Raw genomic sequence first — 27,509 nt, 5'->3', positions numbered from 1 at the left:
CATTAATTTTTTGTAATTTTCTTTGAACACGATTAGTTCGATCGGTGATTAGTCGTTTAAAAAGATAGTTTCTTTGACGAGTACGAGCATGTTGTTCGCGTTGTTCGATGTGATCCACACCACCGTAGATGACATTAGTGTGATTAGGTGTAAGAGATCCTTAGGCACACTCTCGAAGGACACAGGACGTACGTAACCGACGAGTTAACTCGTCCTGCCCGGTTAACAGGTTAAATTAGATCGGAGTAGATTAGCGGTTACGGGGAGACTAATAGCGTCCCAGCGGTGACTGAATGTGTTTTGCTGTTTAGTTGACGATCCCTTGGTCAGAACTGGCTGAACGATCATCGATCCGATTATTAATGAACAATGCTAACATCGTATTAACGTTCATTACTCAGGATTATCGAAAACAAAGATTCTATGTAATCAAGCCTTTTGGATTGTTAAATATCCTGAAAAACAAACATCATTGTTTCTAGATCATTTAACCCTTAGCACTCTAGGTTATTTTTTAATCTGTCAACTGTAACTAATTTTTATAGTATAGTATTATTTCACCTTTTTATATAGTTCTATACAGGTTTATATAGTTTTGTACAGTTTTGTACAGCTTTATGTAGTTTTATATAGTATTCCGAATTTTTAGTTTTATATTTATTATTAGTTTTATATAGTTCTATATAATTTTATATATTATTTCACCTTCTTATATAGTTCTATACAGGTTTATATAGTTTTGTACAGTTTTGTACAGCTTTATGTAGTTTCATATAGTATCCCAAATTTTTAGTTCTATATTTATTATTAGTTTTATATAGTTTTATACAGTTTTATATAATTTTATATATTATTTCACCTTCTCATATAGTTCTATACAGGTTTATATAGTTTTATACAGTTTTGTACAGCTTTATGTAGTTTCATATAGTATCCCAAATTTTTAGTTCTATATTTATTATTAGTTTTATATAGTTTTATATAGTTTTATATAATTTTATATATTATTTCACCTTCTTATATAGTTCTACACAAGTTTACATAGTTTCACACAATTTCGTACAGCTTTCTGTAGTTTCATATAGTATCACACCTTTCAACATTTATACGTTATCTGCATTGTTCGTTCGAAAACAATTAAGTTACCCGATTGTTCGATGATTAACAGGAGTAACCAGTATCAGACCAGTTTTCGCCAAGCAACGTCTCCCTTTCCGTGGCATGAGCTTCCGTAGCTTGGAGAACGGTCTCCCCGTCGCACTCGGGAAACGTAGACGTGGCTGAACGTTTGTGGCTCTCGTTACTTTGCATGCGATATAGCAGTTCCTCTTGACTGGCAGATAGCTGATTAGGCGGCTCGGTGTTCGCACACGAACGCGGAAACTCGAAAAACCCGAAACGCTCGTCGGTGTTCGGCACCGTCAGAGAACGTTCTCACGAGTCGCAGCCGACGAATGTCCCAAGCACTGTTCAATTCGAATTAACAATTCACTCGACCACGTGACGGTTATTCGGAAACATTCGTATACTACAAACGCTACCAGACAAACGTCCAATAACGCGATTCAATGGAATTATTTAATATATCTGTCGATTTTCTGTGTTTTCTGGGTTTCCTTTTCATTTGATCGCGTTCTCGTTTCGACAGGCAATTTAAACTGAATATCACTGGGAAATTATTATTAAACTATGTGCTTCTATTTTCGCAATGTTTCTGATTATTAGATTATTTAGGAACCACAGCGGAATTTTTCGAGGACTCTCAGTCGCCATTTTATTCGATTTAACGAAATTATCGAATATTTCGTACAAAATTTTGCATGATGTGCAAGAACATTGAAATGAAAGGTGTTTTATAATTTATACATTATTCTTGCAAATAATATTATATATATTTGCACTTGAAGAGACACTTGAAATTTTAATTCAAAATTGTCTTCTCAATTTAATCGTTTCTCCTTAATTAAGTTCTGGACATCAATTCCACAGCAGAATTCTTCGAGGACTCTCAGTTGCCATTTTGTTCGATATAACGAAATTATCAAATATTTCATACTATATGATATTATCATATTTTCACTTGAAAGTCTTTACAATTTAAAACTTCCTGATGAGATACATATGGTGCTTTTTCAAATTAACTTAATTGTACGCCGGCACCGCGTAATTACGAGATTTTCACTCTATCTCCTAATTGATACTTCAACATTGTGTGTAAAAGTGTTAACACGTGCCACGGAAATTTCGGTCATATTTTGTTTATGAACTACATTGATTTTCTAAATAAAACATTAAGTTATATTCAAGTTCTTTTTCTCAATTTTATACATTTCGATATCGTTTCTCGTTTTGCTACTCTTGACCACGTGTCCCTTAAAAATATTTTGTTACAAAAATTAACGTGTACCACATGTGAAACTTGATAATTAATTAAACACAGAACATGATGATTCCACTGTATCAAACGAAGCTGTAAGAATCGTCGAATGTCGACGTTTAAAAATGAATGTTCCTTTTCGAAGACTCGCAAACGAACGAATTAATTACTCAAATTATTAAGAGATCAACTCCTAGCTTCTTTCTCTATTATTCAGGCAATTGATACATCATTCAGTTTCTTCTGCCGAAGATCTTGCGTATCTCGAAGAATCTTCGTCCGCAAAGGGTTAATCTATCGTAGCTTTCTTCGTTCGAGCGATTTTCCTGCGGAACGAAAGTTAATTGATTAAAGCCCCTTTATCCGGGCATAACTCGATCGGCCGCGTCGAGGCGGGATCCAACTTTCCCGCGTTCAACGGTTTTAATCAAGCAGAAACGAGTCGAGTCGTTTTTCTCGCGTTCGTCTCGGCGACTCTTTCCTTTTTCCGATTCGTTTCTCTCCTACGAACGATTAATTCGCGGCGTTTCACGCTGGAACCGTCGGCCGGGTACAAACGACTCGTTCCCGATCCCTTTTTCTGTAATCATTGGAAAGATACAGCTTCTCGGTGGAATTCTGCAATAAGGCGAACGTGATATCGATCGGAATCGGAATAACTTCGCTCGTACGTGGTTTTCATTGGAGAATAGAGATGAAGTTCAATTTTCGTTTGGGAAGATACTTTTTTAGCTTTTGGTCGTTATGTTGATTGAGAGAATTTTGTAATTGATGACTTGTCGCTGCTTTGCGGGAAATATGAAATGTTTGCACACTTGAATGTTTGGATATTTGGACACTTGAATATTTGAGTATTGGAATATTTGAGTATTGAAATATTTGTATATTTGAATGTTTGAATGTTTGAACACTTGAATGTTCGGATATTTGAATGCTTGGATATTTGAATGTTTGGATATTTGAATGTTTGGATATTTGAATGTTCGGATATTTGAATGCTTGGATATTTGAATGTTTGGATATTTGGACACTTGAATATTTGAGTATTGAAATATTTGAATATTTGAATATTTGAATGTTTGAACACTTGAATGTTCGGATATTTGAATGCTTAGATATTTGAATGTTTGCACAGTTGAATGTTCGGATATTTGAATGCTTGGATATTTGAATGTTTGAATATTTGAATGTTTGCACACTTGAATGTTTGGATATTTGAATTCGCTGAATCATGTTGAAAATCTTCACCATGAGTTGCAATGCAAGGGGTTAAGGTCATCAGAAATATGTGACGCTGGTAGCGAACGTGTAAAATATTATATTTGATAATTGTTCTGTAGCAAATCGAATGGCGACTGACAGGCGTCTATGTAATGTCTATGTAACAAACGGTGAAGTTTCGTTGAACGTGGAATATTAGAGATATTCGTCGGGTACCTTTTAGCGCTGACACACCGTGTATAAATCTGAGAACGCTTTCGGTCCGGCTTGAATTCTCCCTCGCGGTAAATTAGGTCTGTGCGCGAGGTCGGGGCGAAGGGCTCGTTTTTCCGGGGGACGTGATACAGTTCGCGAAACGCCGCCGCAATCTCGCGGGCTGCTCGCTGGAAACTTGCTAATTACGAGACACCCGAGCGGACAGGCGAAGAGGCGATGCACTTGTCTACGCCTACGCGGCCACGAGTGCGCCGAAACATTTTCGAGTTTGCTGAAGACCCGCGATCACAGCGGCTTCTTCCGTTTAGGGAACGCCGCTGGGAATTTCTGTGGATCTACGGATCTTTTGAATTCCTTAATCGAGTTGAAAGGAATGGGTTTATTTAGTGCGGTATCCAAATTTCGGATTTTTAATTGGAATCAGAAATTAAGATGCTCAAGTGTTCAAAAATTCTAACATTCCAATATTCAAATATTCAAATATTCAAATATTCAAATATTCAAATATTCAAATATTCAAATATTCAAATATCCAAAGATTCAAAGGTTCAAATATTCAAATGTCCAAATATTCAAATATTCCAATACTCAAATATTCAAGTGTCCAAATATTCAAATATTCCAGTACTCAAATATTCAAGTGTCCAAATATCCAAACATTCAAATATCCAAACATTCAAGTGTCCAAATATCCAAACATTCAACTATCCAAGCATTCAACTATCCAAACATTCAAACATTCAAGTGTATAAATATCCAAACATTCAACTATCCAAGCATTCAACTATCCAAACATTCAAACATTCAAACATTTAACTATCCAAACATTCAAACATTCAAACACTTAGGTATTCAAACATTCAAACATCCAAACATCCAAACATTCAAACATCCAAATATTCAAACATCCAAATATTCCACGATATTCCATCTAAACCCTGAAAAGCTAAGACCATAGATACCAAACGATCTACAAGATATTTGCCAATTAGTTATCGACGATCAGTTTTAAAGTGTCCCAACAAGCGATTGCTCGATTGCAGATAGTTCACGGATAAATGAAGAAGCGACTGGACGCGAAACGCGGTAACGTCGCAGGAGCATATTGCCTCGCAGCGGTATTAGCGATACCAGGCTAATGAGCTTGAACGTGTTCCAAAATTCGTCGTCAGCAGAGGAAGAGAGGGGTGGGTGGCTAGGGGGTGAGGAAATGCCAGGGAAAATCGCAACGAGGCGCTGTCTCTAAAGTAAACTCCATTTAGGCCGGCGTAATGCTGTCCTTCGTCCCGGAACGAGATTGCTTTTTCGAGTTACGCGTTGCCCTGCAATTTGTTTCTCGTCGACACGCGACCTGATCCTCGCGGATCCGATTCTTCCCTCGTCAATTGTTTCAGAAATGTTTCGCCTGCCAACCAAATATAGAAGATTAACCGTGGCAGTTTTCTTGAAATTTACTTTCTTGGAGATCGAATTTTCAATTACTTCAGATTTTAAATGTTTGAATTGTTGAAGGTTTAAATATTCAAGTTTCTAGTTTTTTATATTGAAATTATGAAGCATTCAGATTTTCCAATTTTTTAATATTCAAATTATGAAGCATTCAGATTTCTCAATTTTTTAATATTCAACTTATGAAGCATTCAGATTTCTCAATTTTTTAATATTGAAATTATCAAGCATTCAACTTTCTCAATTTAAACATTTTTAGGTATTCAAATTTCGCAATTTTTAGATATTGGAATCTTCAAATCTTCAAACTTTCAAATCTTCGAATCTTCAAATCTTCAAATCTTCAAACTTTCAAACTTTCAAACTTTCAAACTTTCAAACTCTCAAACTTTCAATCTCTCAAAGCTTCAAACTTTCAAATTTTCAAATCTTTAAATTACCAAACCTTTAAACCTTCAAACCTTCGAACTTTCGAACTTTCAAACTTTCAAACTTTCGAACTTTCAAACTTTCAAACTTTCAAACTTTCAAACCTTCCAATCTTCAAACCTTCCAGTCTTCAAACCTTCCAATTTTCAAACCTTCCAGTCTTCAAACCTTCCAGTCTTCAAACCTTCAAATCTTCAAACCTTCAAACCTTCAAACCTCCAAACCTTCAAACCTCCAAACCTCCAAAGTCATTTCAAATATCACAGAACACCTATGCCCACTGATTTGTCGAGCGGTCACCGTTTTATTCTGAATGTAATTTCCCGTCCGACCGGACCGGATCGATTCACCGTGAACGATATCGCGTCGGCGGGAGTCGATAATTAGCCGGCAGTTTGCGCCGAAATCAATGGGATGTAATTTCAAGCGGCAGTCACGTGTTACACGAGCCTATAATCGAAGATAGAGAATCGGGCGAGAGGGCTGTTTGCGTCGCGAATAACGTGTCGCGACAATGTTATCGATACGTCCGCTCGGCAATCGATAGGCCCCGTGCCCGGCGGAAGTCGAACAGAATGGAACTCCGTTTTCAATAGAAAACTCGAACAGACCACGTAACATTACATTCACAATTTGCAGATAATATTTCAGAACCGTTGAAACGTTAACTTACTGTCGGTCACCGGTGGCCGACACTCTAACTACCCCCTTACTATCAATTTCTCCTCACAATCCACCAAATACACTTCAAACTCAATAACTTATTGAAAAACAAAGAAATTCTATATCTACTATTTACTAATTAACATAATTGCTAATCCTTTGCACTTGGACATTTTTCACTAGAAATATTTGACCATTTTCTAAGATAAAGACACTGAGGAACAATATTTCAATATAATTAACATAATTCTATTAATCCTTTGCACTTGGACATTTTTCACTAGAAATATTCGACCATTTTCCGAGATAAACACTGAGGAACAAAGCTATATTTCAATATTTCTCAAGTTGCTGCAAAATAAAAATTTATTGGCACTTTTCGTAAGTGTTGCCAACAAGTATATCTCGTTATTGAACGCTAAGAGTGTTAATTATCGATGCAAAACCATAGCGGATCGCGCGAGCGATTTCTTCAGGGTCCGCAGCGAGCGATCACGTCCTGTTTGTGTTTGCCGCGGCGCGAAACTTCGCGATTGGACAGCGAACGGTCACGTATATCCGGCTAATTACCGGCCGCTGCGAGCGAAGCCCGAAGTTCGGCAGCCTGTTGTCCCCGCTCGCCGGAATCAATGGGAAGAACAAACTTCGGGGATCGCCGCACCGGCTTCCGGGATTACGTTCCGCGGCTCTCGCCCCCTTCGATGCCAGTCACGTAGGGGTGAACTCCTCGCGCGAGGGTAAATACGCTCGATTGCGCCCCGCCGAGTTTTCTTATCAACGCCGGGATTTTCGTTGCACCGAATTAAACGTTGTAATGAGACACCACTGTGTGTACTTAGTTGCCTTTTTTCTTCTTTTCTTTTTCTAAGCTTCGTGTACTTCGGTTTGAGGTTTAGGAATTGATTTATCATTTGAATGAAGTATTCTGATTACTTTACGATAGTAATACTGGGAAATAAAGTATTCATATTACTCATATATATTTCATACAGTAGAACTATAAAATTTGATATTTAATATTATACTTCTTATATATTTTATATATTTTTTATATATTATATGAAATATATAAAAATAATTTTTATATATTATATACAAGAATTTATAATTTTACAAATCGAATCAAGTGGTGACTGAGGGTCACGTCTCGAGTGCAGAGGATGAAGGAAATTGTTTCTCGGTCAGTCTCTTAGAATTCGGTGGTTCTAATGGTAATCGTGTCGACGTGATTCGCTAGGCGTTGCCCGCACGTTCCGTTTCGCTTCCCTCGTGTAGAGGATTCCTTGATCCTCCTATAATTCCGCAGAACCAGGGAGCAAGAGAGATTCGTGGTTCCCTTGTCCTGGGAGTCGTGTAATTCCTACTTTGTTCGGGGATTTAGGATGTCGCTGTGGGTCCTTTGGAGAAAATAATGTGCGGGCCACTAGCTCCGCCGGTGGTACGATTATTAAATTCTAATTATGCATTTAATGTAGTTAATAATCAACTGGAAATAATTCTGTTTGCGGACTAGCCATTACGAGTTTGTCGGGAAACTCCTATACGATAGAACCACGGTTAATTTATCCAATCTGTGTTTCAATTACCTTCCAATTGGCCAAGTTATCGTAACAAAGGTTTCATTAAACTCTAATGGATGTGTCATCCCCGTGAATTTATTTCCAAACATTTACTTCGTATCTATATTAGGAAGCTGAAAAGAGGTAACAGTAGGCGGGGCGAAAAGAAAAGGGCGTGGTAAAGAGAAAATAGGCGTGGCAAATGAAAAATGGGCGGTACCAAACAGTTCTCCAACTGATTCGTTTCACTTTAAAATCCTCCTACTCGCAGAAACTCATGAATTTCCTTTATAATCTTATTCCCACATTAAAACAACAAAAAGACATATCAATAATAGTCAGGAAAGGAAAAGTAGGCGTGGCGAAAAGAAAAAGGGCGTGGTAAGGAGAAAGTAGGCGTGGTAAATGAAAAATGGGCGGTACCAAACAGTTCTCCAACTGATTCGTTCCACTTTAAAATCCTTCTACTCGCAGAAACTCACGAATTCCCTTTATAATCTCATTCCCACATTAAAACAACAAAAAAGCACCAACAGGCGTGGCAAAGGGAAAATGGGCGGAGCCAAAGACCGTAGTAGGAGTAACTACCGACTGACCTTGAGCAACGGTCTCTCCAGCGAACAGCTCTTCAACCGCGACATCCTCTCGGTTGCAAAACAAAACCACGAGGATTTCTTTCCTAATCTCGGCGAACGATCTTCACGCCTCCGCTTCACGGCTCGAGAGCTCCTCGCGCTCTAGATGCGCCGGATTTCTTGATCCCGGTGTTCGATAGCGCGCGCTCGAAACACAGATTAAAGGCTCCGTTTTGCAACGGGACGTGTCGGATCCGCGGCCACAGAATCGTCGGGTCTTTTATTTTTCTCCTTCGCTCGAGAGCCCCGGGAAATGCGTTTTCATAGCGGCTAGTCCCCTCCCACTTTTCCCCGCCTCTTCTGCCAGGGACGTCCAGTTCGACAAATTTCTATCGCGTTCGTCCCGGCGAATCGAAGCCTCGTTCACTTTGAAGGCGCTGAAAATTATTAGATTCTCCACACATCCAAATTTTCTACTGAGAAGGAAAATAAAAGATCGAAGGAATGTTATACAAATTAGTTGCAGTTGCTGATAAGAAAGCTGAAAGAAATAAGAAAACTCATTTCAACTGTATTTCGAGTGTTTAATTGGCAGTCGAAGTGTTAATTCGAAGGCGAACCCGTTTCCTCCGCGGAACAGATTGAAAGAAATCGGTTCGTTTAACCTTTGCACTCGAAAGCTGCCAGTCACCACTCGATTCAAAATTGTAAAATTCCATACTTAACATTAAGCTTAATCCGTCGATACGTGACGTGGAAATCAAACACCATTCTTCCCCTTATTTTATCAATAGATTCCTCATTAACCCTATGGGCCGAATTTTTGTCCATGATTATAACAAAATGACGTTACTTTCACACCTGAGTGTATGAAAGTTTAAGTTAACTGATCACTTAATTCTATTCACCACTGCAGAATGAAATAAATCGACAAGATGCCAGTGTGCTGATACGTGATTTCAAAGTTACATGGGCCTACAGAGGGTTAAATTAGTTTCAAAAGACGTCGTCCACATCTCATAAAGATAAATTGAACATTTCTAGTGACAAATTTTCCGAGTGCAAAGGGTTAATCGCAGTCGCGCGCAGGTTTTAGGCGAAACGCACACGAGCGGCTCGCCGGTGAACGTCGCAGCCGCCATTGTTTCGGCCGAATGGAGACGCGAGGCTCTCTTGTCCTCGTCGCGCGACGGGAGAGCTTTGTTTCTCCGTTGCTCCGAGACAATTGCTGCCGCGATCGAGTCCGTTCGTGTGCACGCCGCCTTAGGGAGGCTCGTACGAACAACATTTCCGACGACGAGACGCTGCACGACGCGAATGGCTCGCTTTGCCGCTTGACAGCAGCGTTCTAGAGCAGCACGCGGCCACCCCCGCAGCAAAGAACCCCGTGCACGATGAAACTCGCCGGTAGATATCGGTACAATCGATGGGTCCGAGCGATTCAAGGTTTCCAGAGACGCGTCGCGTTCGAGGAAACTGCGGGAAACTCTTAGACCCGTTAATTGTGGCGATGGCTGTTCCAGCGTGCATGGGGCAGCTTAACCGTTTGAATGCCGTCGAAGAATGACGAGCGATCGAGCTTCTTTCGTTTCTAGGATCGTTTCGTTTTGCTATTTTCGATTAGGATTAAATCAGGTTATCTATTCGTCTTTATAATGATTTTTCTTTCATTTTCGCTGAGAAATTGAATGACGCTTTTGTTTTTGTATGGAACTATTGTAATATGATCGCTCCGTTTTGCCATTTTTAGGCAGGATTAAATCAGGTTTATCTATGCATCTTCCTAATTGTTTATTTTTCTTTCGCTGAGAAACTGAATGACCCTTTTTTGTTTTATATGGAAATTTAAATGGAACGATCGTATTACAACAGTTCTATATGAAAATAGAAAAGTATCATTCAGTTCTCCAGTAGAAATAAAAGAAGAATTAGTAATTAGACGAATAGATAAGCTTGCTTTGATTCAGCGAACCGATAGCCAGCACTCAGCTAGTGCAACCGAGAAGCACGATCGCGCTTCGGCACTGAAACGGTTAAGGGTTCTCGTGTCTCGATGCTAAACGAGCGATTTCACCGCTGTTCGTAGAAAAGCCCGACGAAAGGAGAAGGATGCGGGGACTACAGAGGATCCGAAATTGTACCTCGAGGAGGCGGCCCTCGAAAGGCAGCTGCCCGAGCTGGACCTGAGGATGCTGGTCGATCTGCCGCCCGGTCTTGACTACAACGAGTGGCTGGCCTCTCACACCCTAGCACTGTTCGATCACATCAACCTCGTCTACGGGACGATATCCGAGTTCTGCACCATGACGGGCTGCCCCGACATGACCGGTCCCGGTTTAAGGTACGGCGTTCTCGTCAAAGAATATAATATTATAGTGATCCCAAACGAGCCCCAAGAATATAGTGGGGCTACTATTATTATAGATATTGAAAAGATGGATCTTCGGTAAAAATAGAATTAGGAAACAATATGGACGACACGTAAAAATACAACTTAATACCACGAAGGCCAACACACGACTCTATCACGCACCAAAATGTTCTCGCACGCGTTCCCACTCGCTTTTAACACACACCCCCATTCGCTCTGACTTTCTCACCCTTGCACCCTTCTCGCATCTTTCGTCCATAGTCAAAATTCGCGAGACCTGTCGCGTACACGCTTTTCTCGCGGTCCAGTCGCTCGGTTCCGGACACTCTTCCTCGCATTCTTTCAGCCAATCGAGATTTTCTAAACGCAGTCGCACTATTTTCCAAACATCGCCGGTCCGTCGCAATAATGGAATGTGCGCAAAAATGGAAGAAACATTCCCTTCGAAGATTCCCCTATCAATGAAAATTTAGAAATTCCATTCAGAGGATAAAAGTCGAAAGTTAAAGGTCACGGTTCAGTATATTGTATCAAATTTAAAATATAGGTCAGGATACAGTGAAAAATTCAATCACCAGTGCTTCCGAAAATGTTACCATGTTTATGTTCAAAAATGGAAGAAACATTCCCTTCAAAGATTCCCCTATCAATGAAAACTTAGAAATTCCATTCAGAGGATAAAAGTCAAAGGTCACGGTTCAGTATATTGTATCAAATGTAAAATATAACAGATTCCCTTCAAAGATTCCCCTATCAATAGAAACTTAGAAATTCCATTCGAAGGATAAAAGTCGAAAGTTAAAGGTCACGGTTCAGTTTAAAGGGTAAAAGTTAAGGGTTGAACCTACAAAGGGCACAAGATCGACGAAGTCTCTCCACAGCATGATGTCGAAATTAGTTCATTAGCCTAATGCGCGACGTGGAAGTCTCAAAGGGAAGTTTCCATCGAAGGGCGAATTTTTATCGTGGAAACTTCGGAGAATTTCCCCCGATGCCTTTCTCCCGCACTGGAGCAAACTCTAGGGGCTAAGAACACTGTGCTCCGCGATTCGACAATAACAAAAAGAGAGGAAGAGGCAAGGAAGGCTTTTAAAGAGCATTCTTTGAACAGCTCTCCCCTCGTTCAACTCCCCCTCCCACTCTATTTTTCTCTCTCTGTTCTGTGCTCCGTCTGTTTTTCCCTTTGTTGGCCCGTCCGGTCGACATTACACAGCCGAGTAATTCTCGTCCTTATCTGTTTCAGAACGTATCTGTGGTTCGACGAGAAGGGGAAGAAAACGAGAGTGGCAGCGCCACAGTATATAGATTATGTTATGACTTTTACACAACGCACCGTTAGCGACGAGACTATATTTCCTACGAAATATGGTAAGCGGTCGTGAAGACTGTCGGTGGAAAATGGAGGAGAGAACTATATACGCTGCTGTTCAAAAATATTCGATCGAATTAGCTTATTTCTAAGTTGTTCTGTTGTTGTTTTATTTTTCGTGTTTTATTCTGAGATGCATACTTGTTGAGTACTAAACTTTGTGGTAATTTTAAGGCTAGAGCTATTCAACCCTCTTCTGACTTCTTTCAACAACTGTACTCTTGTAGTTTCTATGGAAAGATAAAGAAAAGTCGATTATACTCGATCGTTCGAATTATCTTATTTCCATCTAAGTTATTCTGTTGTTGTTCTATTTTTGGTGTTTTATTCTGAGATGTGGATACTTGTTGAGTACTAAATTTCATGGTAATTTTAACGTTAGAACTATTCAACCCTTTTCTGACTTCTTCAACAATTTTACTGTTTTAGTTTCTATGGAAAAATTATATTCAATCGTCTTATTTTTACATAAATTATTCTGTTATTTTATTTTTGGTGTTATTTCATTTTAAGACGTGAATACTTGTTGAGTACTAAACTTCATGGTAATTTTAACGCTAGAACCATTCAACTCTCTCCTAACTTCTTCCTTCAACAACTGTACTCTTGTAGTTTCCATGGAAAGATAAAGAAAAGTCGATTTAACTGCTGGTAGTTCTACTGTTAATTGGAGTTTCTCTGCCATAATGGTGTGAAGTACATAAGGCATTGTAATAAAGAGATTCTTGATATTGTACATCGAATTTGAGAAGAGGAGAGAAACCATTCAGTGGTTAATTAACGGAATACAGAAGGAGTTACCCTTTATTCTAAAGCATATTATAATTTTCTTTGGATTTACGCTACACATATCTCTGCAATGTTACATTAACACTTTGACTGTCACAGTGGTCACCGATAAGCTTTGAAATTACAAAAAAATAATTATGACTCAAGATAATTGATTTCAAATACAAATTTTCCATAACGCAAATAATCAGTTAATAGGGTAACATAAGAATTTTCATATCAAAGAATTAATAATTATATTATTGGTATTATTATTATTGTTATTATTATTATTATTATTATAGAGAATTAATGATTCTTGTTTTGTATCTTTGCAATAGAAAACTAATACATAAAACTCTCATGTTTTCCATGACAGTCAACGTGTTAGCACAGAACTAGCAATTAACACACTAAAAACCGCTCATTACCACGGAACCGTCGCGCAGCGTGTCAAGTAATTTCCAAAATGAACGGTTCAGTTCGCCCCGGACGCGTTGCAATTGATCGAGTAATTTTGAGCAGCCAGCGTACAATGAGCGACGAGTCACAGAAAGCCCCGATCGATGGGGGCTATCCGTAACGAATCGCCGCGGGCCCCCGACGGAAGCAACAATAATCGCGTTAATCGTTCGGTTTCCTTGATGTTCCAGCAAATGAATTTCCTAGCTCGTTCGAATCGATAGTGCGTAAGATCCTGCGGCTACTGTACCACGTGGTGGCACACATTTACCACTGCCACTTCAGAGAGGTAGCACTATTGGGGTTGCACGCCCACCTCAATTGTGTGTTCGCCCACCTCACGCTCCTTAATCAACGCTTCAACCTTATCGATCCCAAGGAAACGGAGATCTTGGGAGACTTAGAGGCTGCCCTCTTGGGTAAGCTCGGCCGCTTCAGGCCGGTCGATATTATTATGCAACCCTCCCGCGGACGTTGCGTCAACCGTCGACGATTGCACCCTGCAACGCAGGAACAGTCTCTTTCGCCAATGGGAACTGAGAACGATCTACCAGTTACCGGAATTCTATTCACTGTTACATTCGTTTTTGGCTTTCCCTTTTAAAAACGGAAATCGAGCCGTCGAAAAAGAAATTTGGCAGATCTTCTACCCTCGTAACGCTTGGACAAAGTCGAACGTGTACGAAGAAAAAAAAAGAATCTAGAATCTAGAATCTAGAATCTAGAATCTAGAATCTAGAATCTAAAATATAGAATATAGAATATAGAATATAGAATCTAGAATATAGAATATAGAATCTAGGATCTTGGATCTAGTAATTGGCAAAGGGTCAACAGTAGTTGACAGTTAAAGATGACTATAGTAATTGAAACAATTGAATTGTACGATTATGAAACATATTTGTACTTTATTGTTGTCGCTAATTACATTCTGCTGTGGCTAACAATGTTTCCCCAATTGCAGGTGACTCGACATCATCATCTGCGCCTTCACAAACCTTAGCCATCCAGGAGACTCCGACCACAGCCACCTAGATCGCAATGCACAGCAAGCCAGAGGTTGCAGTTCCTGAGACTAGGTGACGATAGGCGTTTGTTTTCCACCGTGTTTTATTTTTTTTCTCTATTTCCCTCCCTCTATTTCTCTCTCTTTTTCTCTTTCCTCTTCTCCTCCACTTTTTTTCTCTCTCTCTCTCTCTCTCTCTTTCTTTTTTTTTAAAGAAAAAGGAAAACATAGAATATGCGAGCAAACAAAGTTTAAAGATGAACAACCACACGCAGGTGGAGCGAAAGCGCAGAGTTCTGTAAAAACCAGTAGTACCTGTACATAGCGAAGTGTGAACAACAACTACATGATGTAATTAGGTTCCTCCGTTTGTTGTTTGTGAGATTGTACATAATTTATTAAACAGTAAGATATACGGAAGAGACGAAGGATGATTATTGATTATTATTGACAAAGTTAGTTGCTATAAGAGATAATTTGTTCTGTAAAAAAAAAAAGATAAATGAGACAAAGCGAATGAAACGATAATAATATTGTAAAGTTAAAGTAATACCAAATATATACCTGGTGTTAAGGCATGTGTTATATTCGTTCCAACTCTTCAGTTACATCAATCGTTCCACCGTCTACTTCATATCACTCTTTTCCAGTCCTGAAGTATCACCAACCACCAAGCGCAAGACCATGAAGCCATTTTATCCCATTCTGTGATGAAAATATTATCAGGTACAGCAAATTAACAATCGTTAATTTATACTTACAGTACACATTTCTATGAAGTGTATCTTTTGGTATCTCATTTTGGTCCTGCGACTGTTTCCAGCGAAAGAGTTTCAGATTCCTTAAAATCTGTTTCCTCTTGTCTCAATCCATCCATCCAGTTACTCCGAACCAAGCTGAAGTCACCAAAATGAACAGAGTTCATCAGACATCCACCTTCTCTACCTACTTCTGCTTTGCGACAAGGTATAAAATCAGATTAATGTTAAAGCGTACCTTTTTTCTCATAAGAGGAAGACAATAGTCCAGCGAACCTAATTCTTCCTACAGAAATGTAAGTTTCCCTATCAAGTGCAAGCAACCGAAGGAGAATTATTCTGCCTGACTTCAACGATTCTAATCGCTGCGCACAAATTAGCAATCTCCCTTAAAAATAAACCAATTGCCTCTGCAATGGGCTCGCAAAGGTCCTTCAAAGACGTCGCAATGTTATACAGTAATATTAAGACCGGTTGTATGATTGCGTTAAATATAATCGACAAACTGGGCTTTATGAAATAGTCTGCAAACATTTGCAGAACCCCTACAGTGAGTGGTCTGACTATGCTATAGAGTACGAAACGAATGAGCTGCAGGATGAACGCTGTGACAAACGCGGTGCCAATGTGAATTGTCCCAAATATTTCAGCCCAGAACCGTGTCGCCGCTTGATCGGTCTTCTCCGCACACTTTTCCGTGGCCAAAATCGGTGGCGAGTCAGTTGTCCGGAAATATCTATGCAAAATGAACAACCACTGAGTTACAAACACTTTTTTTTGAGTAATCTCTGATCACACTTACGCAGAATTGCCATGATCAAAATAATAGATCTCAATTTTTTCCATTGTCCTTACTTCTTCAGCCTTTGGCTTCTCTGCGAACTTCAATGGTTTCACTGTTTTAGGTGCATTCGTATTCCTCTTATTTGGTATACCTTCTGATATTTCACAGCACATGAAAGGCTGAGTAAAACAAGTATGTCAGTGTACTGAACACTTTCTTCTGTAGTATACTTATACTAAAGAAAGAATAACTTGAAGCAGGTAAAGAAATTATCCTCCGTACAGTACCTCTGCATAATGAGGACACTTCTCTTGTTTTAATTTAACTTTGTACGTCTTATCTTCCCTGGTTGAGTACTCTTTCTTTGGCCATCTCCATCTGAAGGGACACCAAAGAGGCAAAGGACTCGACGTGCCTTGAAAATAGTTAGAATCTGTACCATCTTCCTGGTACTATTGTACTTTTCGTGAAGCTTAACCACTTACCAGTTTTGTATTTTAACGGTAAAGAACAACCCCTGTAAGAAAGTGAGTATTACTATACGGATAAGTCACACGATACGAAAATACCTGCATTACATTTGATGAGCATGGCACAAACATGGCATAGTGGATTGCAATTGTATCATCTGCTGATCATTCGATGGTTCCTTCTTAGGTAATTGCTCCGCTGCGTCTGCCCTTTCACAATGCTCAGCAGCAGGATCTCCCCAGTTCACAGTTGAATGCAACTTGTGACATTTACACTCTTTAACTTAACAAGTACACCATTGAATTTCCAAACTACCTCTAGAATCAGACTCTACGTGCAACTATATTCCTGGAGATTGTTACCATCTCTGTTTATAGGTTCAGAATGGGATTCTTTGGCAGTAGTCTCGATTCCACAGCTATCAGACTGCAGGGAGGATATGTTTGAAGCCTCAGTCTCATCGGCGCAAGGATAATCATCCGCGGAAACCATGATAAATGAACATTTCCTGAAAACGAACTGAACAAAATTAAAACCAAAGTAACAGTAATCACAACAGAACTGAACTCTGCCAACAGAAACGATCAACAGCACTCAACTGTTTCCCATATATCAGAACTAAGAAGACGACGAGAAGCCAAGGGAATGGAATAACGATTAACACATGAACAATTTATCATTTTTCCTTTTATTCGTTTTATAACACATAGTTATTTTGATTTAATCCCGCAATTATTTACCAAAATTCTGTAAGACTTCCAACACGTCACGTTCGTTACTGCATTTTTATTTAATCTTTGAAACATACTTTTCAAGGTAAAAGAAAAATGAATATTTACATTGATTCGGTTGGAAGTAGAACGGTTTTTAAGTGTAAGGTCTAGTAAGATTCGATACAACAGCTGTGTAAAGCTGGTCTAACGCGACCTGTATCGCTTTGTAAGGAGGCTTTATATATACCAAATGTGTGTGTGTTTAACAAGTCGCGAAAAAATGTTTTACAATTAAATATTTACCGTTCCCTCGAACGGGAACGCTTCAACTATGCTCTATATGTTCAAGTGCTCGCGTGTCTTTCATTAAATATTCATCATCCATCGACGCCCGATCTCTTTTACACTCGCCAAAAAGTAGACGCTCGCAGCTTACAAGTAAAATAGTTCAAAACGTCAATTATAAAAATTTCTCTCGCGTGTCGTGTATATTATTTTGTTCGTTTTTTTTTTTATTGCGTGTTGTATGTTTCTCTGAAAATCTTCTCAAATGCGTTCTCGACTACCAATTTCGCGATTCGTTGATAATTGGAAACCGCTAATGGGATAGAACTCGCTCGCTCGCTCGCTCGCTTGCTTACAGAGTAGGAATAATAATAACTATACATTTAATTGTAAATCGTCGAGTGCGGCCCCGTCTCGCTGATAAACGAATTCGAAATTATTCTAATACATCTAATACATCGATCGGACTAGAACGGAAATACGCATTAATATTATATATATATAAAATATTTTACATATATAATATTATATACAATATGATATAATATAATATATATAATATGATATAGTATAATATATTATATGTAATATGATATAATATATTATATAATATATAATATAATATAATATATATAATATGATATAGTATAATATATTATATATAATATGATATATAAAAAAAATATTTCATATATATATAAAAATAATAATAAACGAATTGTACAATCAACAAACGAAATTCGTTCGACGAGTAATCAAACTAAATCGTTCACGCTTAACTTACACTTGTATTTAGAATATTTATACACACGTTCCTCTGATTCGTTTCTAATTTTTTCCTTTTCTCCCTCTAATATCATTTAATCGAAATCTAATCGCTAAAACCCTAGAACGCTTCAACGTCTCGTATAAACGCCGCTTCAACATTCTGTACAAGTCGAAACTTAGAGATCTCGTTAACCCTTTGGCGTACCATTTTTCCCTAAACTCGTGTAACATTTTATCAACAATTTGGAAGAAACGCAACAAAACCGTGTCTACTATCCTTCAAGTGAAAATTTCATTTGAATATATTGATAATAGGAAAATAGTGTGCTTTTGATCCATGAGTAATGAGCAACATTGTTCAACACATTGCACGCCGGCCCCACGATAATTATTTTTAGTCTATCGTTTAATTGCTAGTCCCACATCAATGTAACATTCTAGATATAACAAATCCAAAGTGAAATTACAAAATCGAATTCCTTATTCTATTTCGTAGTTACAAATTTCGGTTTGATGTTTAAAAATATATCAATATAATCAGACACTCGCGTTTCCAGTAGCTGAAATTTAGCCGGCGTACAATGCGTTAAATTAGTCTAGAAATCATCATGAGTCTCGTACAGCAAGGGGTTAATGATAGGAATTGTACCGAACGTTGAGATCCTCTTCTGTACACAAGTGCATCAACGGAAAACGAACGCTATAAAATAATCGTAACAGAAGTCGGGTTGACGCGACAATGTTGACAATTCTTCTGTACCTGGTTAACAAATCATTGTTCCTTATGAAACAAGTAACGTCTACAGAGGACACTTTTTCTTTCTATTTAACACTAGAACTACCAGTCAAAATGACTGATTTTTTAGCAATTATTGATAACTTCGAGGCATTGAATATTCGAAATGATTTTGAAAGTAAATAGTTTCACTAGAATACTATAATGAATGTCTAAAGAAACTGAAAATAATCTATTGTTACAATTTTTGTAATCTACCAACAACTCCAATCCGTTTTTATAGTATCCCTAGCACAAATGAAAAATGTTATACTCTAACATCTCTTAGGTTTCTTTGTTTTCCTTCTTAATAGAAAATTTGGATGTATAGAAGATCCAATAATCTTAGGATAGTTCTTCTAAACTTATTCATTAAAATATTTAATAGCACAAATGGTGCCATTGGAGCCTACAGAGTGCAAAGGTAGTTCTAGTATTAAGTTCTCGTTTAGCCAGCGAACAGTCGAGAGTTCTTTTTACATGTTATAAAAATTATACATGTTAAAAGGAACGTCAAGAGTCTCGCGTCAACCCGACCCAACCGCCTGGCTATTTACACTATCGTATAAATGGAACCGAAACGATCTGTACATACAATATATAATCAGTCGCACACAATTAAAAGCTAGCCTGAGACCGGTGAAGTTATATAATACAATCGATAAAAACGATAAAATCGCTATCTCACGCCCGTTATCGCGAAAATACCATCAACCCCGGATCGAAGAAACAAGCTTTTTACATTCCCGCCGCGGCGTTTCTTCGCGGATTTCAGTGTTATCCAGAAGTTTGTGTTTCGTCGTATCAAAACTCTCAACTTAAGAGATGTATATCGCAGAAGCTGACGCACGCCGTCGATTCGGTGTCAACGCATCTTAGACGAGCTACCGTTCGGATAACGATGAGATATTTAGGCACTCCGTTGATGTGGATCCGTGGCAATAACGATTGACAGAGGATTACCTTAGATATGGTCATTGAATTTTGATAAAACGAATCGCTCAGCGCCGGTTCTGTTAAGGATCGTCGACCATTTGAATTGTAACTTGTTTTTCTTTACAGTAGAACCACCGAGTGAAATGGTTTTTTGAAATTTGATAGACTTGAACAGTTTGTCTATTGAAATTTCAGTTGATTTGCAATTCCATCTTACTAAATCAATTTCTTTAGCTTCTCTGGGAAGTATTTATGGAATTGTAACTTTCCCTGCTGTGACAATTGTGCAATGTTCACTATTGTTTTACATTAGAACCACTGAGTGAGATGGTTTTTTGAAATTTGATAGACTTGAACAGTTCATCTATTGAAATTTCAATTGATTTACAGTTCCATCTTACTTAATCAATTTCTTTAGCTTCTCTGGGAAGCATTCATCTTTGAAATGATTGCAGAAAGAAGTTAGGAATAGATGATTATAGTCTGCTGGTCCTAGTGTTGATTAGAATTGATATGAATCCTTAACAGCACCATTTCATTCAAACAGTATTTCAATGAGACTGGCGATTCGGATCAGAATGTTTCACATACACGTTTAACGGTGTGCTAACATTAAAATAGAGAAATGATAAATTACATTAGGGTACATATTTGGAATGTGTAAGAACAATTAACTCGATTAAGTTAATTCCTATCGCACACTTATCGTCGCCTCCATGGTTCTCGTACAAAAAGTTCCTTTCTGTGTCTGCTTCGAATTTCCTTCGTTTCTTTTCACTCTCTTTGTTGTTGTTGTTGTTGTTGTCATTGTTGTTGTTGTTATTGTTGTTGTGTCTCGTTAATTACTACGTATAAGTAATAAGATAGATCTCCGAAAAATCTGACAATATTATTCACGTGCGACACCCATTAAAACGGACATTGTAAACAATTTATATATACTATCTTGTAAATATTTTATATTGCTATCGTCGGAACGTTCGCTGTTCCATTCACGCGACGCGATAATGAATTATATGTAACAATCAATGTTAATCAAATCTTACAGGATTAAAGTGTAAAGTTACATAGACATAGATGAATGTCTCCCGAAGAATGCAAGCGTGGCACTTAGACAAGTGAATTTATACTCGTAAGTACGAAAAGAACAGATTATACGGCCAACAGTAATATATGCAATTGAAATTGTCTATCGTAATCTTATTACGCATCTCGTTTGATTCTCTTTCACAATTGAAATCATTAAACATAGCCTCCCCAGACGATACAGTTAGAAGATCACTCGATAACAAATATAACAGCACTAAAGATGTCTTTCTAATTTACAATTTCATCATTTTAATTGGTGTAACCATATTAACCCTTCGCACTCGACAATATCTCTCATTACATTCATTATTTTCTGATGAAATGTTAAACTTGCAACTTACATAGAAACATCTTGCATCAATTATGCAGAATTATCAATTATTTGTTTCATGTGTTACCTTATTCAACATTTTATATTGAATTCGCTTCATCATTTTCCGGCAATCATTGCACTTGCGTGGCTGAGAGTCGCCTCTCGAGTGCAAAGGGTTAACAAATTAAAAATTAGAAAATAGAACCAACAGAAATTTAGATTTAAAAAAAAATGAATTCTTCAGTGTAGTCATCGAGTGATCTTCTATCAGTACGTGTGCCGTTTCGTATCAGCAACATTTTCAACATTTCCATCTCGTGATCTTTCCAAAGTCGTTCCGGGCTGTTCGCGTATAATACAGAGTCCCTTGAAAACGCGTTAGCAAAAGGTTGCGACGATATTGCAGTTCGCCCTTCCCTCGTGTGTACGTGTATGCGTGTGTACGTGTATTTCTACGACGCTTAAAAGCTACAAAGTACAAACGATTATAATAAATAATATCATTAGAAAGTACACCATATAATAAATTCGTAGAACTGACTGTCATGGTTCTTTCTCCTTTTTTACAAAAGTATGTAACCGTTGTGTACTGTTCTCCGGTACGATTGGAATTTAGTTAACGTATAAATTGGCTAAGAAATTCAACCAATTGTCGTTAGTCTCCCGCCTCATAGGATCCACGATGTTCAAATAACTAAAACAACGCTCGGGAACGAATGTCAACGTATCCAAGTTTTTAATGATCACGTCACGAGTACATGGAAACCATAGATATTTACAATGAGGTATAAATTATTATTAATCTCCGATGACGAAAAAGAACTTGCATGTTTTTCTTTCCTCTCTCTCTCTCTCTTTTTAAAAAAGAAAAAAAATCAAAGTACTTGTGCATGTTGTTCTACCGGCGTTTCATGCTTGGAGGAATAGAAGATACAGAAAATGATGACAACGGGAGGACACGCATATACTTACGTCGTAGAACAGTCTTTTACGATAGATGAATTCAAGTGTCCGTGTAAGTTCATCGACAGTGTATGAAATCATTTGCGGCACGCAAAATTGAATCTGTGTATGCAAAGATCACCGCCCTCCTACCGGGACAAATTCACTTCCAACGATTCTGCGTTAAACTCACTTTAGTAGCCTAGTGCTTCAGGCAGAAATGATATGACACACTTTTCTCTCTTTTAGCCTCTGACAGCTGGATCGTATGCGTCGCCCAAGACAGTTCATTGATCGTTAGGAAATATTCTAGATATACTGGAAGTTGTCCTTCGTGGCGAGCAGCGGCAACTTCTCGATGCTCTGTTTGTGGTGGAAACTGTGCAGCCAGTCTGAGCTCGGCTTCGCCTTCACCCCGCAGAAGCTTATGTTACAAAAATCGGCTGCGTTCTGAAGGGCGCCGCGGTGGAAGGGATTCCCCTGCTTGAAGTGCGTGTAACGTCCAGCGTTCATGCGCTCATTCGTTGTCATACCGAGGACCATAATCTGATTTTAACAGAAAACATCAAGATATATATTAGTAAATATAATAAATACTATAATTGTTCAAATGTAAAACTTATTTGAACACGTTGACACTGGACATTGGATATTAACCCTTTGAACTCTAGGCTCCAATATTACCAGTTATAGTATTGAATATTTTAATGAATCTTAAAGAAACTATCCTACAATTATTAGATTTTTCATCCAAACTTTGCACTAAGGAAAATAAAAGATCTGAGAAATGTTACAGCATTTTCCATTTTTGCTAGGGATACAAAAATTAGTTGCTGATAGATTACAGAATCATCCTGAGTGCTAAGGGTTAATAATATATGGGATATATAATAATTGACACCATACAGAAAAAAACTGAAATTACAACGCCGGCGTCAACGTGTTGACATGTGTTTACTTTGATCTATAAGAACTTGTTATACCTGATAACACTGACACGCCAACAATGTGCCAACCCAGAAGAAGTGCAGGGATGTGTTTGCCGTTACCCACATTACCCAAGCGTCACAGGTAGCCGCGGCGACGAGATAGTTGTCAGCGCTGTGCCCGTTTGTTAAGTTTGTCCAACATTCGAACTGCCAATACTGTACACTAGCGGATAAAACAACGATACAGAGGCCTAACAGTGACGCTAAGAACCCCAGGAAATATTTGTGGTTGTGCGCACCTACAACAATTTTGCAAGAAAGTTGGAAGCGTTAAAAATGTTGCATTGATATGATTATACTGTTCAGATCCAATCGCGAGGAGATAAGATTGTCTGGAGCAGTGTTTCCCAACCATTTTTGTGCCCCACGTAAGTCTTTCTAAAACTCTTATGTTCTATGTAACATATATAATTTTTAATATTGTATTATGTTTTTATATTTCACTTGATATTTCAAGTTTCAGATTGCCCCCTTAATAATCAAATTGCCACCGTGTGGAGCGATGGACACACGTTGAGAAACACTGGTCCAGAGAGTTAAAGGACGTTATGCAAGGTGTAGTGCGCGAACATGTTGCAAACACAATAAACTCGTTATTCTACTGTCCCACTTTTCTTTGCTTACCAATACAGTTATTGACCCATGGGCAATGATGATCAAAACGTGCCACGCATCGGTCGCATGTCGAACAATGCTTGGATCTCATGGGTCTTCTGACCAGGCAACTGCTACAAAATGATTGCGGCTCGAAACCACCGGATTCCGCTAATTCTATAATTGTCTGAAAAACGTACAACTTATAATTTTACAAAGGAAATGTATTCTTCCTCGGTATCGAAACGCTTACATTTATTTTGTCCTCGTGTGTTGCTGTGATCACACCAGGGTCACCCCTCCAAGACTGTAAAAAACATATCCACAACGGTACCGACCCGCCTACCAATAGAAACCATAAATACCATGCAGCATGTATGCCTAACCAAAATATCCATGTAATGTATATCCACATCTGCAACAAAGAACAATGATCATGGAGCAACGTGGAATTTGTGTACACGTGGAACAACAAACATCATGCAGACAATACTAAATCTGTACATTTTTTTTGATAATATCGATTGAAAAAATCACTACGTTCCTTGGTGTACGTTATCTGAGACCCGTCTCTCGTGATAAGACAGTTTTATTATCTGTCCGATATATGAAAGTTAATGCCTGATCCAATTAAACGATTTTTCTACCAAGTTGGCTGTATATGTACATTAAGTGTGTATCGTACACGCAAACTCACCTTCGTGGCCAAGTAAATTGACATCGGTATAATATGAAACAATCGTTCGTCAAAAATAAAATGATTAGCTAAATACAACGCTATGTAAAGAGTGACAAAGGCACCTAATTTTACTAGATAATCCAATCCACTTTGAAAAATCATTCCAATTAGATAAAAAACTATAAACGGTGTACTGACCACACAGTACCAACGCATTCTCTGGAAGAAGAAATATTATGAATATAGGAAAGAAAAAAAAAATATCTACTTGTGGACACGATGAAACCCGTACCTTATCTCTACACCATGTCCTCGATCTGCCCTGTTTCTCTCGGATCTCTTGGCTGATCTTATGCCCCAACCAGGCAGCCCCAATGTGACGACCTAACAACGTCATCGGCGTCTCGTCCCGTATATTGGGCACATCCAAAGACGCGCCATGGTGGACCAACGTGGATATTGCTGTACTGTTCTCGGCTATAATGGCCCAGTGCAAAGCTGTGTTCCTATGAAAATTATCTGCTAGCGAGTGAGACGCTCCGAGTGTCAATAATAATCGCGTCGGATCTAGACTGTAAAAGGAAAGACTTCAGAGTAATGGATACAATATAATTCCACGGAGGGATATCTAAAAAGTATGTAATCCTATTGTGTTGTCGCATGTACCTATTTACTTTGTAAGCACTCCACATAAGAGGTGTCATCGCGCTTCTATCTGGCATATTAGGATTCACTCCCTTTGCGACTAGATAAGCAACAATTGATGTATGACCGAATTGCGCTGCTAAATGAATACAGGAGAATCCTTCTGAATCTCTGAGAGTTGGATCGGCACCTGCTCTCATTAATATTACTACTGTAGACAAATGACCTTGCCTGGAAATGGGCCATGTTTGTTCGTTAGCATAGCCGTACTTAAAAGACCTGTGAGATACAACACATGGTCAGAGTTTACCTTGTAGCCCAATGCAACGGTGTGGAGTCCAGTTCTCCGCCAATTGCATCAACAACAGCTCCCTTTGCAATAAGGTATTTTACAATATCTTTACGATTATTTATAGCAGCCCAATGTAATAGTGTTACAGTTTCCGAATCCGGTTGATTTACATCTGCACCGGCTTCTACTAATTCAGTTACACGATCCAGTGCTCCATACTGAGAAAAAGAAATGGTTCCAACAGTAATTGCATTGAACAGAAATTTATAAGATAAATATTTCACAAGTCCTCGTTTACCTGTGTTGCTCTAACAATATCAAATGAGCTACAATCTTGTGCTGGAGGTCGAACAGGTTCTTGATGATGACTAGTAGAATCATCAGGTTCCCCACTGCCTTCACTTTGGCAGGCAGCTTGCATTTTTAACGCATACATCTTGAATTTATTTTTATTCACTTCAAGATCAAGTCATAGATCCAGGAAAGTATTATCTATGCGAATAAATACTTCAGAACAGCTCAATATTGATGAGGTATTACTGGAAGAACAATAAATTACATACAATAACTCATAAACACATCAAGTATCATCAATAATTTCTTTCTTCTATTAAAACCTCCCATAAGTTACAAATCAAATAAAAATCTCATTAAATCTGTTTCGAAATATTCTGTTTTGCATACCTGTAAACACTATACGAATATAAAACCTGTACTGTAATCGACTAACAGAAACATTCATTTTTTCACAGAGACTCATTCGAATGGCACAAAAACTACAGTCAAAACTGCCAATATTTTTGTTGTCACTGTCTAAAACAATTCCATCCACGATACCGATAAATACTCCAAATACCTCCTAACACCGTTACAACCGTTTCACGATGACTAGTTGTTAATATCATTCACGCGAACGTATTCCATCCGGCGATTAACATTGCTCAATTTGGCCGGCAATAATCAATCAGTCGTTTGTATTCGAAAGGCACAACCGGGTTGTAAATATGATATGTACCACGAACAGTACACCGAGCATAATGACAATCGATTCAATATTCAACTCAGCACGAACGATAAATATTCCTAATAAAAATCTCCGCTATCCTCTCGTTCCCGATCAAATAAATACCGTTTGCAAAAAAACTCTCTCCGGTCGTTACGCCTATGGTTACAACATTGAAAAACGACATGGCCTCTGTGCGATTACCTAAACGTTAAAGCGTTAATCCCGGGTTATTTCGCGATAGATGAAAATCGTCGCACGATTCTCGAACGTATCCGCGAAAACGAGTTTACGGTATAATCAGTATCTTACCTGACACGCAATGACAGTGCTGATTACATTCATACATAGTACGATAGCGGCGTGCGTGTTACCCTCGAATGCCTCTTAAGGGGGTTAGATTTAAAGGACAAATAGTCGGCGGGGGTGGGGCGCCGGTACATCGCATAGAATCCGGACAAAGTTTGACCTTTTCCCTCGGCTATGGAAATAACACCCTCCTGCGACTATTCCCTCGTCACGTCAATCCAGGGTAACACCGTTTCCTTCCTGTTCGTAGCACAGTCTCATCGCTAATTAATGGTGTTTACTAGTTGCCTAATTAATTCGTTAAACGTCCACTGCGTACCGCACTGACGCACGATATGCCGTTCGCGTCGTCGACATACACATTATGCTTTGCCGAGTTCGCGAGCTATTTCTTATTGACCAAACGGCTTTGCAAGCCGCCCGATCGGTATCCGATACTCATCGAACGAACGCGATGCGGCGATTGTGGCGACACGTTTCGAACTCGTTTCTAGAGGGCTACCAGCTGAACTCACGCTCCTCGGAGTTCTCCGTCTATTTTGTTTACCGGCAGCGAACGGGCGATTTTGTTTGACACAAATTATTGGTAAATTATTATTATTATTCAGAATTATTATGAATTATATATAATTGAATGCAACTACGAGGGTTAAAGTGCATGAGCATTCCAAAAGTGATGGCTATATAGAATTGAGTTAA

General features: G+C 38.6%; 3 protein-coding genes and 1 long non-coding RNA gene across 12 annotated transcripts in view; 1 reads left to right on the top strand and 3 right to left on the bottom strand.

Annotated features, from left to right (window-relative positions):
* Mob2 (MOB kinase activator 2) overlaps positions 1-15,043 on the top strand; it is an 84,061-nt gene extending 69,018 nt beyond the window's left edge. For all 6 annotated transcript variants that reach the window (XM_076371424.1, XM_076371426.1, XM_031992395.2 and 3 more), the window contains 4 exons: positions 10,576-10,830; positions 12,104-12,228; positions 13,651-13,878; positions 14,424-15,043. In XM_076371424.1, coding sequence (XP_076227539.1) covers positions 10,576-10,830; positions 12,104-12,228; positions 13,651-13,878; positions 14,424-14,494 — 679 coding nt within the window. In that variant the 3' untranslated portion in view covers positions 14,495-15,043. The remainder of the gene's footprint in view (positions 1-10,575; positions 10,831-12,103; positions 12,229-13,650; positions 13,879-14,423) is intronic.
* Positions 15,034-16,224, bottom strand: LOC116433906 (uncharacterized). Its single transcript, XM_031992529.2, has 4 exons — positions 16,026-16,224; positions 15,462-15,959; positions 15,227-15,361; positions 15,034-15,170 (listed from the first exon to the last, which is right to left on the bottom strand). The coding sequence occupies exons 1-2, from the start codon at positions 16,178-16,180 to the stop codon at positions 15,533-15,535; spliced, it is 582 nt and encodes a 193-aa protein (XP_031848389.1). The 5' UTR covers positions 16,181-16,224; the 3' UTR covers positions 15,034-15,170; positions 15,227-15,361; positions 15,462-15,532.
* Positions 16,225-16,276: 52 nt separating this feature from the next.
* On the bottom strand, positions 16,277-16,868 carry LOC143174996 (uncharacterized). The gene is made up of 3 exons (XR_012999548.1): positions 16,586-16,868; positions 16,493-16,524; positions 16,277-16,422 (listed from the first exon to the last, which is right to left on the bottom strand). It is a non-coding gene; the product is annotated as an uncharacterized LOC143174996 (long non-coding RNA).
* A 753-nt stretch (positions 16,869-17,621) lies between these two features.
* Hip14 (palmitoyltransferase Hip14) lies at positions 17,622-27,288 on the bottom strand. Of its 4 annotated transcripts, none has more exons than XM_031993242.2 (10): positions 26,814-27,288; positions 25,797-26,037; positions 25,517-25,716; positions 25,228-25,437; positions 24,854-25,148; positions 24,580-24,780; positions 24,136-24,297; positions 23,913-24,069; positions 23,283-23,527; positions 17,622-22,845 (listed from the first exon to the last, which is right to left on the bottom strand). In XM_031993242.2, exons 2-10 carry the CDS (start codon positions 25,932-25,934, stop codon positions 22,609-22,611), a joined length of 1,845 nt encoding a protein of 614 aa, XP_031849102.1. In that variant the 5' UTR covers positions 25,935-26,037; positions 26,814-27,288; the 3' UTR covers positions 17,622-22,608. The 4 variants fall into 4 exon arrangements, with proteins under 4 accessions (XP_031849102.1, XP_031849104.1, XP_031849103.1 ...); XM_031993244.2 differs by having other exon boundaries at positions 24,854-25,133; positions 26,814-27,287; XM_031993243.2 differs by lacking the exon at positions 26,814-27,288 and adding an exon at positions 26,183-26,807.
* Between the last annotated feature and the right edge of the window lie 221 nt (positions 27,289-27,509).

The sequence above is a fragment of the Nomia melanderi genome, chromosome 10, assembly GCF_051020985.1.
Source record: "Nomia melanderi isolate GNS246 chromosome 10, iyNomMela1, whole genome shotgun sequence".
NCBI lineage: Eukaryota > Metazoa > Arthropoda > Insecta > Hymenoptera > Halictidae > Nomia > Nomia melanderi.
Note: the sequence above shows the minus strand (reverse complement) of the source record. Positions and strands in the feature narration are given on the sequence as shown.

What these genes read in the sequence shown, in the direction of transcription:
- LOC116433906 (XM_031992529.2), bottom strand. Translation starts at nt 16,180, where the DNA reads ATGTGCTGTGAAATATCAGAAGGTATACCAAATAAGAGGAATACGAAT. An exon ending in TTTGATCATGGCAATTCTGC is followed by an intron (nt 15,960 to 16,025) that starts GTAAGTGTGATC and finishes CATTTTGCATAG; the next exon opens with ATATTTCCGGACAACTGACT.
- Hip14 (XM_031993242.2), bottom strand. Translation starts at nt 25,934, where the DNA reads ATGTATGCGTTAAAAATGCAAGCTGCCTGCCAAAGTGAAGGCAGTGGG. An exon ending in CCGTTGCATTGGGCTACAAG is followed by an intron (nt 25,438 to 25,516) that starts GTAAACTCTGAC and finishes GCCCATTTCCAG; the next exon opens with GCAAGGTCATTTGTCTACAG. An exon ending in ATGGGTCAATAACTGTATTG is followed by an intron (nt 23,528 to 23,912) that starts GTAAGCAAAGAA and finishes AAATTGTTGTAG; the next exon opens with GTGCGCACAACCACAAATAT.